Source organism: Ammospiza caudacuta, chromosome 3 (genome assembly GCF_027887145.1).
Source record: "Ammospiza caudacuta isolate bAmmCau1 chromosome 3, bAmmCau1.pri, whole genome shotgun sequence".
In the NCBI taxonomy this organism is placed as follows: domain Eukaryota; kingdom Metazoa; phylum Chordata; class Aves; order Passeriformes; family Passerellidae; genus Ammospiza; species Ammospiza caudacuta.
Window position 1 is genome coordinate 29,881,015 of NC_080595.1, and position 14,755 is coordinate 29,895,769.

Below are 14,755 nucleotides of genomic sequence, written 5' to 3' on the forward strand. Positions count from 1 at the left end.
TGGCATTTTTTCACCCCATCTCTCCTCCCTCCAGCCCAAGTGAATGCTCACTTCATCAATGAGAAACAAACTGAATTGCCTGCCAGTTGTAACAGAGATCCATGAAATCAAATCTATTCTGCAGATTTGTGCTTCATTCAGGTTGTCGGTCCTTTGACTTCACTTCTTCATGCAGTAATATTAAGGGGTAAAAAACTGAAGCTGTGCATGTGCCACTAATTCAGAAATGCATATTTGTTGGTGATCCACTCATCAGAATCTGAGTGGATTGCCTTCTGCTGTAATGAAAAATAGCTCTTTAGCTTTGAGATTTATATCCTTAAAAATGTACAGAATAAGATTTTTGCATTCATCTTTGAAAGTAACAAGTTTGCACTTTTTAAAACACTTCTGTTTCATATAAGAATAATATTAATACTTTAAAAATCTCAAGATGAAAAATGTAAGTCCTTTTTTCTTTTTTTTAATCTTTTTTTTCCTCTAGCATTTTACGATGGGATAATGAGACAGATGTCTCTCAACTGGAAGGACATTTTGACATTGTTATGTGTGCTGACTGGTAAGTACATAAAAATCATAAAACTCACGTTAGAAAAATAGCTTTGCTGGAGTAATTGTACTGTGCTGCTTGCTGATGGCTAAGCAAAGTCAACAAATGAAGCACAAAGCCACCTTAACCTCAACAAATTAATATTCATCTCCATGTGACAGTTATAAGGTAGTCTTCTATCACACAGTAACTTCTACCACATTATTTCCCAAAGATTGATTTTGAGAAGCATTTCCATTTTCTGGAATTGCCTCTGTTTCATGCTTGACGTATCAGTAAATGGACGACTTAGGCAAATTGCAAATAATTATGGCTCAGTGAGGAACAGTCTGGAGAAAAGGGAGTTTATCAACACAAACAGCTCAATTAGCTTACTTCTTAGGAAAGATCTGACTATTGATATAAGGGGATATATTTTTTGCTCCCTGGAAAATCTTCCAAGGAAAAAGAGATTTTCAAACCATTTTTTCCACCTCCACCACATTCTGTTCCTTAAATCTATTTGACATCAATATCTGGAGGTATAGGCTTTATATTATTTACACAGGCAGATGGTAATTATAAGATAATTTATGGTAAGAAAAATAAGAGTTCAGCACTTAATTTATGAAAAGGTAGATACATGTAGCAATATGGTATCTTGTTTAATAATTTATGCAAATAGATTTGATTATTGACACAACCCTTTTCTGATACTGCATTTGTGGGATTGTGCTGTGCTGTGCTGTATTTGCTGCATGCTAGCTTTAAAAATGGTACATTACTAATTATTTGTGTTATATAAATGTAGACAGTGTGAAAAAAAATAAAGCTGTGCAAATTTTATTTAGGAGAATAGATATTTTTAAACCAATCTGTCTTTCCTTCATGGATATTTGATCTTGACCCATTACATATCCAAACAAAAAAAAACGCTGTCTGTGTTTTGTGGCTCGTAACTGTTGTGAGAGATGAAATTCTGAAAGCAGAGACTTCCTAGAACTGCTCAGTTCAGCAAATTTATGTACCTTACCTAGAAATAGTTAAAGGAAAAGGCAAGGGAAGGGAAGTACAAAGCTGTCTATTGTTTTTTAAAACAATGTTCTTTTAAAATGTCTTCTATTCCTCTAAAGCTTTTGTTTTTCTTTCACATTATGCTATTAAAGCTAACTCTTCTTATTTCACCAAGTTATTGGTTTTGTATAGCTCTGGAGAAAATGTGTTTAGTGATCTTTTGCCTTTTTCTAACACCTATTTGTTCTCAGAATGCAACAGTGCTTTGTTTCCCTTTGCATTTAATTTCAGAAAAGTTCTTTGTTCCCAAAAAGGACAGAGGAGGGTTTCTAACTAATCGCTGATAATGTGCCTCAGAAATGCATCATCTGATTAAAATAAGGAGCTAAACAACACCATATGATTTCAGCAAGTAATTTAGTAAATGCCTTCCTCACCAAATATTAGAATGGATACTCCAGGTTTCATTGCACAGATGAAGTTAATGCTGGACAGGATTAGATCAGATTAAGTATGAAAGTCAGATCAGAGTGCTGGCGGACATGAGCAGGAGGGCAGCAGTCTTCTCGGAGGCTTAGACAAGGCTCACATATGGATGTTCTCCAGATTATGTGGGTGAAGCAAGGTCTTGCCAAGAGATTTAGAGTTAAATTTGTTCTTCACACAAATATCAAAACAACCTGGCTGTGCTGTCTCTTGTATTCTTGATACTCACACCATGTCATCCTATTTGTGCTGGGAGTACAACAGAGTGGTGCGAGACTTAAGTTGTTTTTTTCAGTAATATTCTGGCCTAATACCCTTCCCAGTCTGTTTGGAAGTAGTGTAGTTTCTTTAGGAAACAAAGAATCAGACATGACAGGTAAAATACATAATGCATTTGCAATCCCTGCATTTTGTACATTTATTTTGAAGCACTTAAGATGCAGGTAAGTGTATAAATATTTATAGATTTCTAAAAAATAAATAGAAATGTGCAGGTTAGTTTAAGGAATTTGGATTTATTCACAAATTATTTCTGTTTTCTTATTTTAAGTGCTCACAGATATATGAGCATAGCATCGAGCTTAATAAACATGAAAATCCCTTTATTGTTTGTTTCTTTTAGAAATAATTCTTTTAGCTATGGACACTAGGTTTTATGGTTAATGAAAAGGCTGAGGAAAGAAATGTTCCATGCTTTATCAAACTCAAATCATCTTTTCATTTTCATGTATTTCTCTTCAGCGATATATAATCGGTTTGAGAACTGTTGGCAGGATTTTTGCTGTCTGAATTTTTTGGGCTGCCACTGAAGAGGAAAAAAGAAAATCTCTTTTCTTCTAGCTTCTCAGCTGAAACCTGAAGTATGCAGTGATAAAAAACAGATAGAATAGATTTAATTTAGTTTAACACCATCATATAGTTCATTGTCAGTCAATAAAATCCGAGATTAGAACAGAGAACTAGAAAGCAAAAAATCTGAGTTCAAATATTAGGTACATGGATAAATTTTTATTGAAGTATTTCCAGCAAGGGTGATATTGTCTGATTCTCTGAATAGCTAACCAGTGGTACTGCTTGATCCCATTTACATGAAAACAAGCTCTATTCATAAACATATTCCAAATCCACATGGAGATTCAAGTAAAAATGTACATGATTACAGCAAGCAGCGATATATTTATATTCATATATTTACAGTCAGATTTTCATAAACCTTGTGTGCAGGAGTGGAAAATAAGTTATTTCCCAGAACAAACAGTCTATTAGTTAACAGCTAAATTTAGTAGCTCAACTAGATTATAAAATAAATAAGAGGCAAACTATGAAAGCTAGTCATTATTTAACCATTCAGGATGTTGACAATAAAATAGTTTCATGGTTCAGCAGTTCTGAAATAATTTTTAAAATGTCAACTATTAGATAAAAATAAGTAAAAAAATCAATATGAGACTACACTTGAAAAAAGGATACAGTAAAAAATAATACTGAAATAATGGAACCTTTAAAACATATTCACCCATCTCATATTTTTCAGGGGGCATTTTAAGGCCAAATGAGGGCTCTCAGAATTTTTGATTTTCATCTGACCTACACCTGTGGATGTGAAGCCAGGTGCTGGAACTGTGAGTTTGAATAGACAAGGAAAAATCACAGGTGCCTGGATGGACAGGCCAAACACTAGACTCTCCCAAAGTTTTTGAGGGCCCCAGATTTTATAATTATTTAAATAGTGTACATACTCTTCTTTATTGAGGACAAAAGTTCCAAGATTTTTAGTCCAAAGAGAGAGTAAAGGCCAGTAGGACTGAGACAATAAAAAACTTTATCTTTCACATTATTGTGAAGCAAGTTTTCACAAATAATTTGATGTAGAGGCAAAATAAGTTTTAGAACCCCGCATTGTTTTGGAAATGCGTAACATCCTACTTTATTTACTTAGAATGATTCTATTCTTGAAGTTTGGCACATGCATAAGTATTCACATAACAGAGGCCAGGGGGAGCTATCCCACATTACTTTCACTGCTGAGATTTTTGCTGAAGTCACGGGGAGTTGTGGCCTTGCCAGGAATGTAGACCTGAACTTAAAGTATTCTTTAAATACCTTAAAATATGTCAATTTTGTCTCCGTTAGTTTATTTGACTTATTATTAGGAGATCTTTTTGCAGGAATGGAGTAAGACCTCTGTCTTTCCATTTTAGGCCTGATTTCTGGCACACTTTCAAGTGCATTGGAACCTGATGACACAGAAATAAGAGTCTTTTTAGTTTACGTCACTCATGTAGTTGAAAGTGAACAAAAAAATAAATGGCTTTATACATTAGGCACTACATATGAATGTAATAATATCTGAAGTACACCTGTAAACTCTTTTACCAGTGGCAGAGCATGCAAAAAACCAGAAAGTTCACATCATAGCCTATAAAACATATGTCTCTTGTTGTGAGGCAGAAGATAAAAGGATATTAGCATGTAGCAAACTAAGAATCTACCTGTTTTTCTAAATTTCTTTCATTGTGGCTTACTGCTTCTTCTCTGCAGTTTTGGTATAAAGTTTCATTTTGGTTTTAATTGCAATTTAAAATTTTAATTAAAGAGTAAGAGAGTAGAGAGGTGACAATGTCACCTGCTTGTTCATCCAGATTTCACAGGTTAAGAGCCTTGCCTAAACAAAGGCCGAATCATCAGCTGTGTTCTCACCTTTCTGTTGCTGTGATTTGAAACTTCCTTGCTGACCCAAGAAAAACCTTGCTATTCCTGTCCTGAGCTACATAAACATGAAATATTACTGCTAAAGTAATGGCAGGCTTAAGCCAAATTTGAATTGAGGTGTGAGAACTGTGTGTGAGTGGTTTAGAACAATGCATTATTTAATTTTACTGAGCTGTTCACAGAATTGTTTAGGTTGGAAGGGATCTCTGGAGATCACCAAGTCAAACCTGCCTGCCAAGGCAGGGTCACCTAGAGCAGGTGACACAGGAACTCACATGTTGTGAGCTTTGAAGGATGCTCTCAGGGACATTTTCAGTCTGCTGTGGTAATATTTAGTCATACAATTCCACTGGTAAGAAAAACTGCGTGACTTAATCCCCTTGCGTGGGCCAAATCCTGTGCTGTTCCTGTCTGCAGCACCGATTACCTAATGACTTCTTCAGGATTTTGCTCATTTAAGGCATCCCCTAACTCAGAGGGAGGATAGATATGTTCCCTGGAGTCATTGCATTGCAGTAGCTTTGCTTCCAGTCTTCTCTGCTCCTTCTGGTCAGAGTACATGGCTCACAGAGCAACAGTTTGGAAACCACAGTATGAGAAACTGTTCTCAATTGGAGCAAGTCATGTTCCCAGGAACAGGTCTCTTGGAGGGCAACTGTCTCAGGTTATCTGGCTTTCCTAAGCTAAGATGGATACCTTCTGTGCCACCAAAATATTTATTGGGGTCGGACAGAAAAAACTAAGTTCTCAGACACTCAGCTTTTGGCAAACAAAGGTCTGTAGTTCTCATTGTAAAGGAACAAGATTGGTAGCAGCAATTGTGCCCCTATCTCATTGAAAAAAAAAAAAAGAGAATGGTATTCAGGTCCATGAAAAGGGGATTTTAACACTGCTGAGCTGCCCCAAGATTGTGTTTCCACTACACTGCAATAATAAAAATATTATAAATGCACTTTTCATTCAGAATGTGCTTCTGTTTACATAGGATCCCAGGAAGTCTTAAATGTGTGCATGCTTGCGATGTTTCATGTTGAAAAAATTAATTACTTTTCACTATTCTTTTGGGAGAGGAATCATCTATTCCACTTCTTCTGCAGGTGGTTAACTTCCCAGTGAAGTAGTGTCTTACATCATCTATCTGTATAGGGATCAACATGAGGTGAATGTCATTAAAATACCCCAGAGACAGCAGAGATAATAGATGCTTTTTCAACTAATTAAATTTAGGCACCCATGTTTTCAGTAAAGTTCTTCCAGGAAGATAAATCAAGGCTGAGGGGTTGTCATCGTGCCAATTGCTCAAGTTCAAATTTTCTTGTAAGCCAGGCTATCAGGAAAATTGTTAGCTAGTAATTTATATTCTTGAGAAAAAAATCAGATCATATTTCTGGATTAGATGTTCTTCAACATATATAGGTATGTTGAATGTTCTTCAAGATATATAGCTATCCATTCTACTATATTTACTCAACAGTGTGAGGTTCTGCCAGTTTTTACTAATGAAGTATGGTCACTTGCAAGTTTTGTTTTGTTTGTTCCAGAGTAGCAAAGATTCACAGTTCTTGCATGGCTGCTCGCCTCTATGGCATATGATACAGTATTCTCCTTGGTAGCTGTGGAGTGTCCTTACATTCACACATCTTCTATTCTTGATGAAAGGCCTGTGGTTGGCAGACTACTTTTTTCACTTCAGTGTTTCCATCTATTCTTTATGTTCTTTCAGAATTTCAAAACTGGAAAAAAAAAAATTACCCACATCTCTTCAGAAACAAGTTTGAGAATAAAAGGAAAGGGAATATATTAAAAAATCCATAGAGAATGGACAAAATGCCATGTAATATGAAACTTGAACTTGACACAAGCTGGAAAGCAGTTTTATTACAGAGAAAATGTGGGGGGAAGGAAAAAAAAAGAAGAAAAAAAAATCACATTATCTGTGGCCTGCTTGATAGAGTTTCTTATCTGAATCACCAATATAAATGCAGCCCACGGTAGTAAGGACTGAAAGGCATCAGTTGCTATCAGATGGTTGTTCACTAACCATTGTAAATGCACTCATCCACAGTAACTACATGTCCACAAATATCTAGTCAAGAGTGATTGGCACCCTGGCTGCCACTATTAGTATATACATTAAGGTACTGAGGGGCATGAAGAATGAATTATCCCCTCAAATCATGAGGTAATCACACCAAAATAGGGCTGAGCGTGTTGGCAACATTGCATGGGAAAATTGACTGCTGCTATCCTTGCGGGACCCATGCTGGAGATGAAGGGTTGCACTCTTGAGAGATGACAACTCTGCACAATCTGGGCCATTGTGTTTCAACAGCGTTGGAGAGAGGGAGGAGGTAGGGTCTTGTAAATCTTTACAAGGATAGCTAGAGATAGATAGAGAAATATAGCAAAAATGTATCATAGGTAAGAATTAATGCCAAATCTGTGAAGGTAGAAGGGAAAAAAATACCCTTAATAGTAACACCTGAAATACAATGGAAAACATTTTCAAAAACTCCATCCCCCTTGTATGTACATGTAAAATGCTAGCTTTTTGGGTAGATCCTCATTTCTGATACAGTATTACTTTAATAGCTAGTATGTCTGACTGGTGAATTTCAACTATATAAAGACTTATTTCATGCTGATAATTTAGGTTTTGTTTAGACTGTATTTCCTTTTATGTGTTTTTAAATGTTAAAAGTACCTGAACTGCATAGAAATGTAGACCACAGTTTCTCGTTTACAGCATTGTGTAAACATATGTAATTAGCCTTGTACTTATCTGCATTAGTATCATTAGAATTGAAAACCCATTTTAATCTGGATTCTGTTCTCTTCTCAATGTCAGCCTGTTTCTGGACCGGTACAGAGCTAGCCTTGTTGATGCAATAAAGAGATTACTCCAGCCCAGTGTAAGTATGTTTCTATTTTCTCCTGAACACTGGCTTCAGAATAATTAGTCTGTGCACAATGATTGAGAGAGTAATGGAATGGCAGGATTAATGTCATGTAATACTTTAATACTTATTATGTCCAACTTCAATTGAGTCTTCTAATCTATCAGATTCTTTCCTAATCATAAACTAGGAAACTTCTTATACTTGGCCTTCTGATAAGGAACACAGTGGGTAGTAAAATAAATGAAACCGCTTCAAAGATAGCATCAGATTATTTTTATCAAAGCGTTTCTCAAGTATTTTCCTTTGATAATAATGTCTTCATATTAAAGTAAAATACGATATTGAAAGTTTTTATGTTGGCTTCTGTCATTTTTAATCCCTTCAATTGTAACCTTTGTCATTGTGTATTTATTTGTTATGAAAGAATATTTTTTCCTTTTCATTTATGGTTATATAAAATGAGCAAATTGCTTACATGTATACTGTGGCTTAAAACAATTTCCATGAAGTAAGCCCTGTGTTTACATGTTTTATACCTTAGAAAATAATGAAATTATGTTCTTCATAAAATGATTACAAGTTCTACATGAGTGTCACTCAAGAGATATTTTATCAATTTAAATCTATTGGGCTGTTTAACTCAGAGAGACTTGCAGGCAAGAAAAACTCTGTTCCATGCATATATAAAATATATATATATATATACTCAAATATTTAAAGAAGGGAAGATATCCCAAGAAGAAAAGAAGAAAACATTAAGTAATTGCTCTAAGTAGGATTTTGAAACAGAAATTTTATCATTCATGTTTAACATCCAAATCTTCCAATAAGGTAAACTTCCAATTTGAAAACAAAACACTTCATACTAGCAGTGAATTTCCAAACTGTATTTAAAATTTGTAGTACTTTTGTACTTTTTGTACAAGAGATTTGCTCTGTAAAAGGAATAGAAGATCCAAACGTGCAAAGGCTTAAGAACCCGAGTCATTTTAGTTGTGTAAGTAATCCCATTCTTTGCTTAGAGTGATCAGGTTTCTATTCTTAGTTCTATCATAGACTTTCCTGAGTGACCTAAGGCAAGTTACTTAAGACTGAATTATTTTAATGAGCTGTGGGGCAAGGCTGCCAGGAAGACAGGAAAAATGAAGCCGCCCTGAGGAGAAGGTTACCCAGATATATCTGTCAGTGGCAGTAAGAAGAGGTTAAGCAGCTCCTGCTCAGAGTGATGCATTCTGACTTTCATGAAGTACCAACAGTTGTCAAGCTGCAATAATTTTTGGGACCACAGGTCATCTGGAACACAAAGCAGATTTTTTTTCAGCCCAGATCAATGTCAGCAACTGGTTCTTCAGGTATTCCCATGTGCCATTCTACTGGCTCCATGAAAGGACACTGGGGAAGAAGAGCAAGAGTGAGAGGAAGAGAAGTGTGTAAGAGGTGCTCTGGTAACTGTGGAATTGTTAGGCTGACTTTAAGCCAAACCTGGCCTGACTCTCAACTCCAATCAGCTAATTCAAATTCAAAGAATATGTCTTTATATTTCAGAGCATATGAGCTACACTCCTTTGTGAATGTAGATGGGGTAAAGGGAGAAGGCTTTTTCTTGCCTGTCTTCCTAATTATGTTTGCTTCTGCACATTGTGATCTATAGCATAGTCACTGTCAATAACCATTTTAGGCACAGCAAATGGTTCCTACTTTTTTTCAGCAAAACTAACTTAAGAAATTCATGCTCCATGCAGGAATTTCTGTTGCAGAGTTTTGGATCCCTATCCAAAGGGTATTTTTTAACTAAATTCAGTTGCCTAATCTACTTTATGAATGGCTGTATGGATGGATATCCAGTTATGAAATGGCCTTGCAAATTACTGCAATTTTTAACTAAGAGGACAGCAGACTAATTTATAGGATGTGAGCTGGGAGTACAGACACCTGAAATGAGCTCTTTTGTCCAAAAAGGACGTGTTCAGCAGAGATGCCTTTGAGCATATGTCTTCATGGTTTGAAAGACACAAATAAAAACGTATGCTCATTTGAGATCCCAAAAGATGCCATCACAAGTATGAAATAGTTACCAATTTCACTGGTCTTGTTAACCTATATAAACCTAAGGATAATGTCAGAGGGCACTTTACTAAATGGCACTATAGTTAGCCTTTTAAAGGACAAATGAATCAATAGTGAACTTATTTTCTAGTTGCAATAATTAAGAATAGTTTGTGGGCATTAGTTTATGCCCAAGCTAAGGCATAAACTTCTTTTATAAAATTCACTCTTCTAGAATAATTATTTTGTCTCAAATTTAGAGCTTTCCATTTTGGAAATACTTTGACAAATTGTTAAAATTGACATACCTAAATGCAAGTCATTTTTCAAATATAACTAGGATACAACTAGTTTAGAAGAGTCTAGGGAAAATAGCCAACACTAGCAACAGAAAAAGTGGAATAAACAGAGAATAACAGATATCCTTCCAAAACTCTCTTGAAGGAGAGATTCAGAACACACAGTCCATTCCTACTGTTAATTAAAAATTTATCTGTGGTATTTCCTTTTTCAATAAGAATGATATTTCTGACTATTAGAATCCTTATTACACAGAATGATGTGTTCTGGTTAACTTTTTGTTTGCTTTGAAACCAGACTCTGATCATTCCCTCATCTGGTTCCTCGTACTGTCCCCATGGACAGTTGTGTTGGTGCAGGAAGGAGTCCACAGAGAGAAATGAGTAGCTCACAGATTTACTGAGGGCTGAATTTTCTATCTGAGTTTGTTACAGAGGCAAATGTCGCCTTTAAACCCATTCAAAGAGTTAGGCACAGAAATATTACATTGAACAAATTTCTCTTGAATGGCTGTATCTTATATCTCTCAACCTATTTTACTTGATTTGCCAGCATTAGGAGGTTTTTATATAATTAATATTTACTTTTAATTTCAATCTCAGAATAAGCATTTAGTTTTTTGCATATTTCCCTAATTAAGAACAATTTTTTATCAAGGCTTTGATTCTTCTGTGGCCTATCTATTCAAAATGCCAATGAAGTCAATGGGATGCTATTGAGCTGAGATTAATACCAGCAAACAAGACCACATTTAGTAATTACTGATGAGTAAAGTCATATCCAAAATATGAATGACTGTCCTATTGTCTTACTGTAGCATTTTAGTGACACTTCAAACTATTAGAACTGGTATTTTCCTCTGTGTTTTTTATTTTCACAAATTTACTGGAAGTGTTTTTCCATCTGAGGAAAAGCCATTTTGTATTTTAAATATCATTCTTTAAATATCATCCTAGGAGACACTTTTGAATTAGAATTAAACTTTGAATAGTCCATCAAGAGAAGAATCAGGGGATTGATTCTGTATTATATCCCATATTTATCAGGACACTGATTACTGTACTCCTCTTTCAAATTTAATTGAAAGTAGTCTTCAGAGAATTTGAGAAGGAATGCATGGACTGCTGACTCCAGAGGGGCAAAGGGATGCTGTTGTGCGAGCTCCTCATCAGAGCTGCTGGATCGGTGGCCAGTGTAGGGTCTGTAACCTCCAGCAGTCTCTGTTCATGAGGTTCGGTCACATCTAAAGCTCCAATGTGGGTCATATGGTCAGTAAGCCCTGGATAAGGGACATTTTTCCCATTACAGTGATCATGAAAATAAGGGTCTCCAGAGGAGTCTTGGCCTTCTTATGCCATGAAGGGTTTCTGCAGAACAACATTCTGGGGAGCTGAGATGGCAGCAGGAGGAGCAGGATCCTCAGCTGAAGGTTCCCTTTGCTGCCCACTTCTGTCTGATGACATTAAAGCATGCCAAGGATGTGAGGGAACCAATTGTGAATTTCCTGTGTTTAATGTTTTCCATCCTGAGCTGAGCCTATATTCAGACCTAGCATTTACATAAGCAATTCCAGTGCCTTCGGTGGGAGTTACACCCCTTTGCACCTCTTATTTTGCCACAGAATTAAAGCTACAGCTTCACAAATGAACAGAAGTTGAGTCGGTTTGGATATTGCCCTAAGACTCCTTTGTGCTTTAATTTCCCATGAGAAAGATGAGGGTAACAGCATTTCCCTATCTCACCGAGCTGTTGTGAGAATAAATATAGTGTTGTGGTGTTAATGGTTGGAATCTTTTAAGTGCACATTAGCACCATAGGTACTGACATAGCATTTTTATTGCTGCCTCACTGTGCATTGTCTCGGTGTACGTGTGCGTGTGTGAGACACAGATTTGTTCCCTATTCTCCACACTAAGTGTCTGTGTCAGCATTGTAACTTTCCAGCATTCCTATTGAAATTCTCTGTACTGATCACTCTTCCTGTGGCTTGCAGATTGCATTTTCTCAAGCTAAATGTGCTCCCACAGCATCTAATCCTTTCACAAGTTTTTCAGATCCCCAAAACTGTTTTTTGTCTCTTTGCTTGATTACAGCACCTCACAAATTAATCTTAGCTCTCATTAACATAGAAGTTAAATACAGGAACTTACAGTAAACTTCATGGCTCCCCTCAGTGTGATATGCTGTTGGCTGATATTAACCTTTGTTTACAGCTCTTCAACCACTTTTCATTCCATGTGACAGGACACAGTATTCAGCCAATTAGAATTAATTCTGCAAATAAGACTTCAAGAGATGCTCTATCAAGTAGGTTAGGTTTTGGGCAAGTACTTTCCACGGAGTGTCTAAAATCAGTTCAAGGTACAGTCATTTTTGTTTCCTTAAATACAGAAGGATGAACAAAAAATTAGGTAATGGACCATAAGGTATTGCCTGGGCATCATAAATGGCCTGATCATCTTGCAAGAACAAGAATGAGTATTCAGGAACATTAATTCTTGATTTAAATGCAATTTAGCAATTTAAGGTCAAATTTAGTTGCATTGCTCAGGTAGTTTAAAATACCTTTGAAAAATTAATGATTTGGGCTGATTTGCCTCCTATTTTGCCTTGTTTTATACTGTTGTAATTCCACTGACAGCAAATGAGAGGTACTCTTCTGTGTGTAAGGGAGAAAAAAGAAAATAATTATTTACAGTCTTTGCATGATCATGAGCTAACAAATGGATTTTCCACTGAGTGCATGTTCTGTATCCTTTCTCTGTGTTTTATTTTGGTAATCCACAGACACCCTTATTATATGAAAAGAAGCAGATGTATTGCAGTTGGCAGTTTTCTAAAGAAAATATTTATTTATTACTTTCTAGATTGCATTTGTTTAATCACAGAAATCTTGCAGATTTTGAACAAGTATTTGTGTTACCCTATTTTAGTATTTTAACAAGAGAACAATTGACTTTTCCAGCTTGAACATATTAAAAGCTTAGTCAGGTGTATGCTATATCTGGTTCCCTTCCAGTTTTAAAAATGTATAAATTCTCTTTTTAATGTTCCAGGGAAAAGCAATGGTATTTGCTCCACTCCGAGGGAATACTTTAAACCAGTTTTGCAATCTAGCTGAAAAAGCTGGTTTCTCTATCCAAAGACATGAAAATTATGATGAACACATTTCGAACTTCCACTCCAAGGTTAGTTTTCTGCTTGTGTTAGATAACACTTTAATCCGCATTGCATTTTGAAGAGATCATGGTCCTTTTGGCAGGTAACCTAAATGTTTGATTAAAGTACTCCTTAGGTGTGCTGTTTCTGAACAGCTATTTTTGTATCTGATTATTTTGTGTGGTAGAGCCATCCTTTATCTCTGCACGTCTAGAAGAGTTTTGCAGAAGCATCTCCTGTTTACCCTTTTCATTCACAGAAATCTAATTTATAAGAGTCTTTTCTTGTTGTTGTTAGCTGCCTATAAATATACAGCACACAAGCATTTACATTTTAATAAAAAGCCTGCAACTTTTAAATAGGTTATATACTGAAATGGACTGAAATAAATGGGAGGTGAATGTCTAATTGTATCATATTGTACCGTAAATCCTTATCTCTGGCTGCTTTATGGCTGGGTCAGTTGGCAGCTTCAAACTGCTAAATCTCATACAGAATTTCACAGTTGTGGGGTTGTATGTCAGATCGAGGCGCTACAAGATTTAGGTCAAAAGCACTTATCTGAGTGTGATTTCTAAGCTTGCTTACATAAAACTACTGTTATCAGTCTCCTTTTTATTATTTATAAGTGTGGAGTAATACAAGACATGGAGAGGAAGGCACTTCACAGAAAAAACTTTTTAGGAATTTCTTATTTTCCTGGAGAAGCGCTTATCAAAATCATATTTATTACTTGCAGTTCTGAGATCTTTCTTTCATACCTCAAAGAAATCCACTGTTGTAGGTCCAAGTGACCTTAGACATAACCTCTTGCAATTTTCTAAGAACTGTCCCTGGAAAATACAGATGTTCAAAATTGAGGTGAAATGCCTTTTTTTTTTTCTGTTTAGCCCCACCATATGATAGAAATCAGATTATGCTAAAAAATATGTATGTGATGTTGTAAGGAACACATACATGTTTTAATGTCTAATTTCATATCTAATAAAGACTCCCATTAAGGCTATCTAGACATATGTACATAAAATCACTTAATTTCATTGTTCAGATAGGTTTGAACCAGACCACGTGAAAACCAAGTAAATTTCAGTCATTGTTCATCACATAAAGTGATAAAAATGTAAGGCCCAATGTGATGGATGTTTTATTTGCCTCCACCTGAAAAAGGGCATGATTTTGATTAGGTTGTTTCATGGTGGCAGTTCTCTTTCATTATCCACTGCATCCAAATCAGCTCCGCGGCAAGTGAAATGCAGGAGTAATAGTTGTTATCTTGATCCCAGAGATGGGTCTAAAATGATAGAGTAGCTTATTTTGCTTAGAAAACAAATGTATTCCATCTTCCTCTGGTTATATGTCTGCTACATTCCTTATAGTGGTGGCCAGAGCAAAGACCCGTCTGGAGTAGCTTTAAATTAGAGAGCTCTAGACATGCAGATCATTTTACCGAGGTATTTCTGAGCATGAGCTATGAAACTTAAGATGTACATGTACTTGAAGAGGGTAATGTTCAGCTTCATTAGTTTAAATCCAGTTTGGGAATGTTTTTCTCCAGTGTAATCAAAGCTGTGACAGCATTGCTCCTTCTTCTTCCTTCCTCTGTCTCCTT

The 14,755-nt window shown here is 35.9% G+C and overlaps 1 protein-coding gene across 1 annotated transcript in view; it reads left to right on the forward strand.

The window, feature by feature from the left end:
- The window catches only part of CAMKMT (calmodulin-lysine N-methyltransferase), a 211,724-nt gene that overhangs the window by 190,434 nt on the left and 6,535 nt on the right, over positions 1 to 14,755 (forward strand). The window contains exons 8-10 of the mRNA XM_058802337.1: positions 485 to 559; positions 7,590 to 7,653; positions 13,044 to 13,175. Of these exons, the coding sequence (XP_058658320.1) occupies positions 485 to 559; positions 7,590 to 7,653; positions 13,044 to 13,175 (271 nt within the window). The remainder of the gene's footprint in view (positions 1 to 484; positions 560 to 7,589; positions 7,654 to 13,043; positions 13,176 to 14,755) is intronic.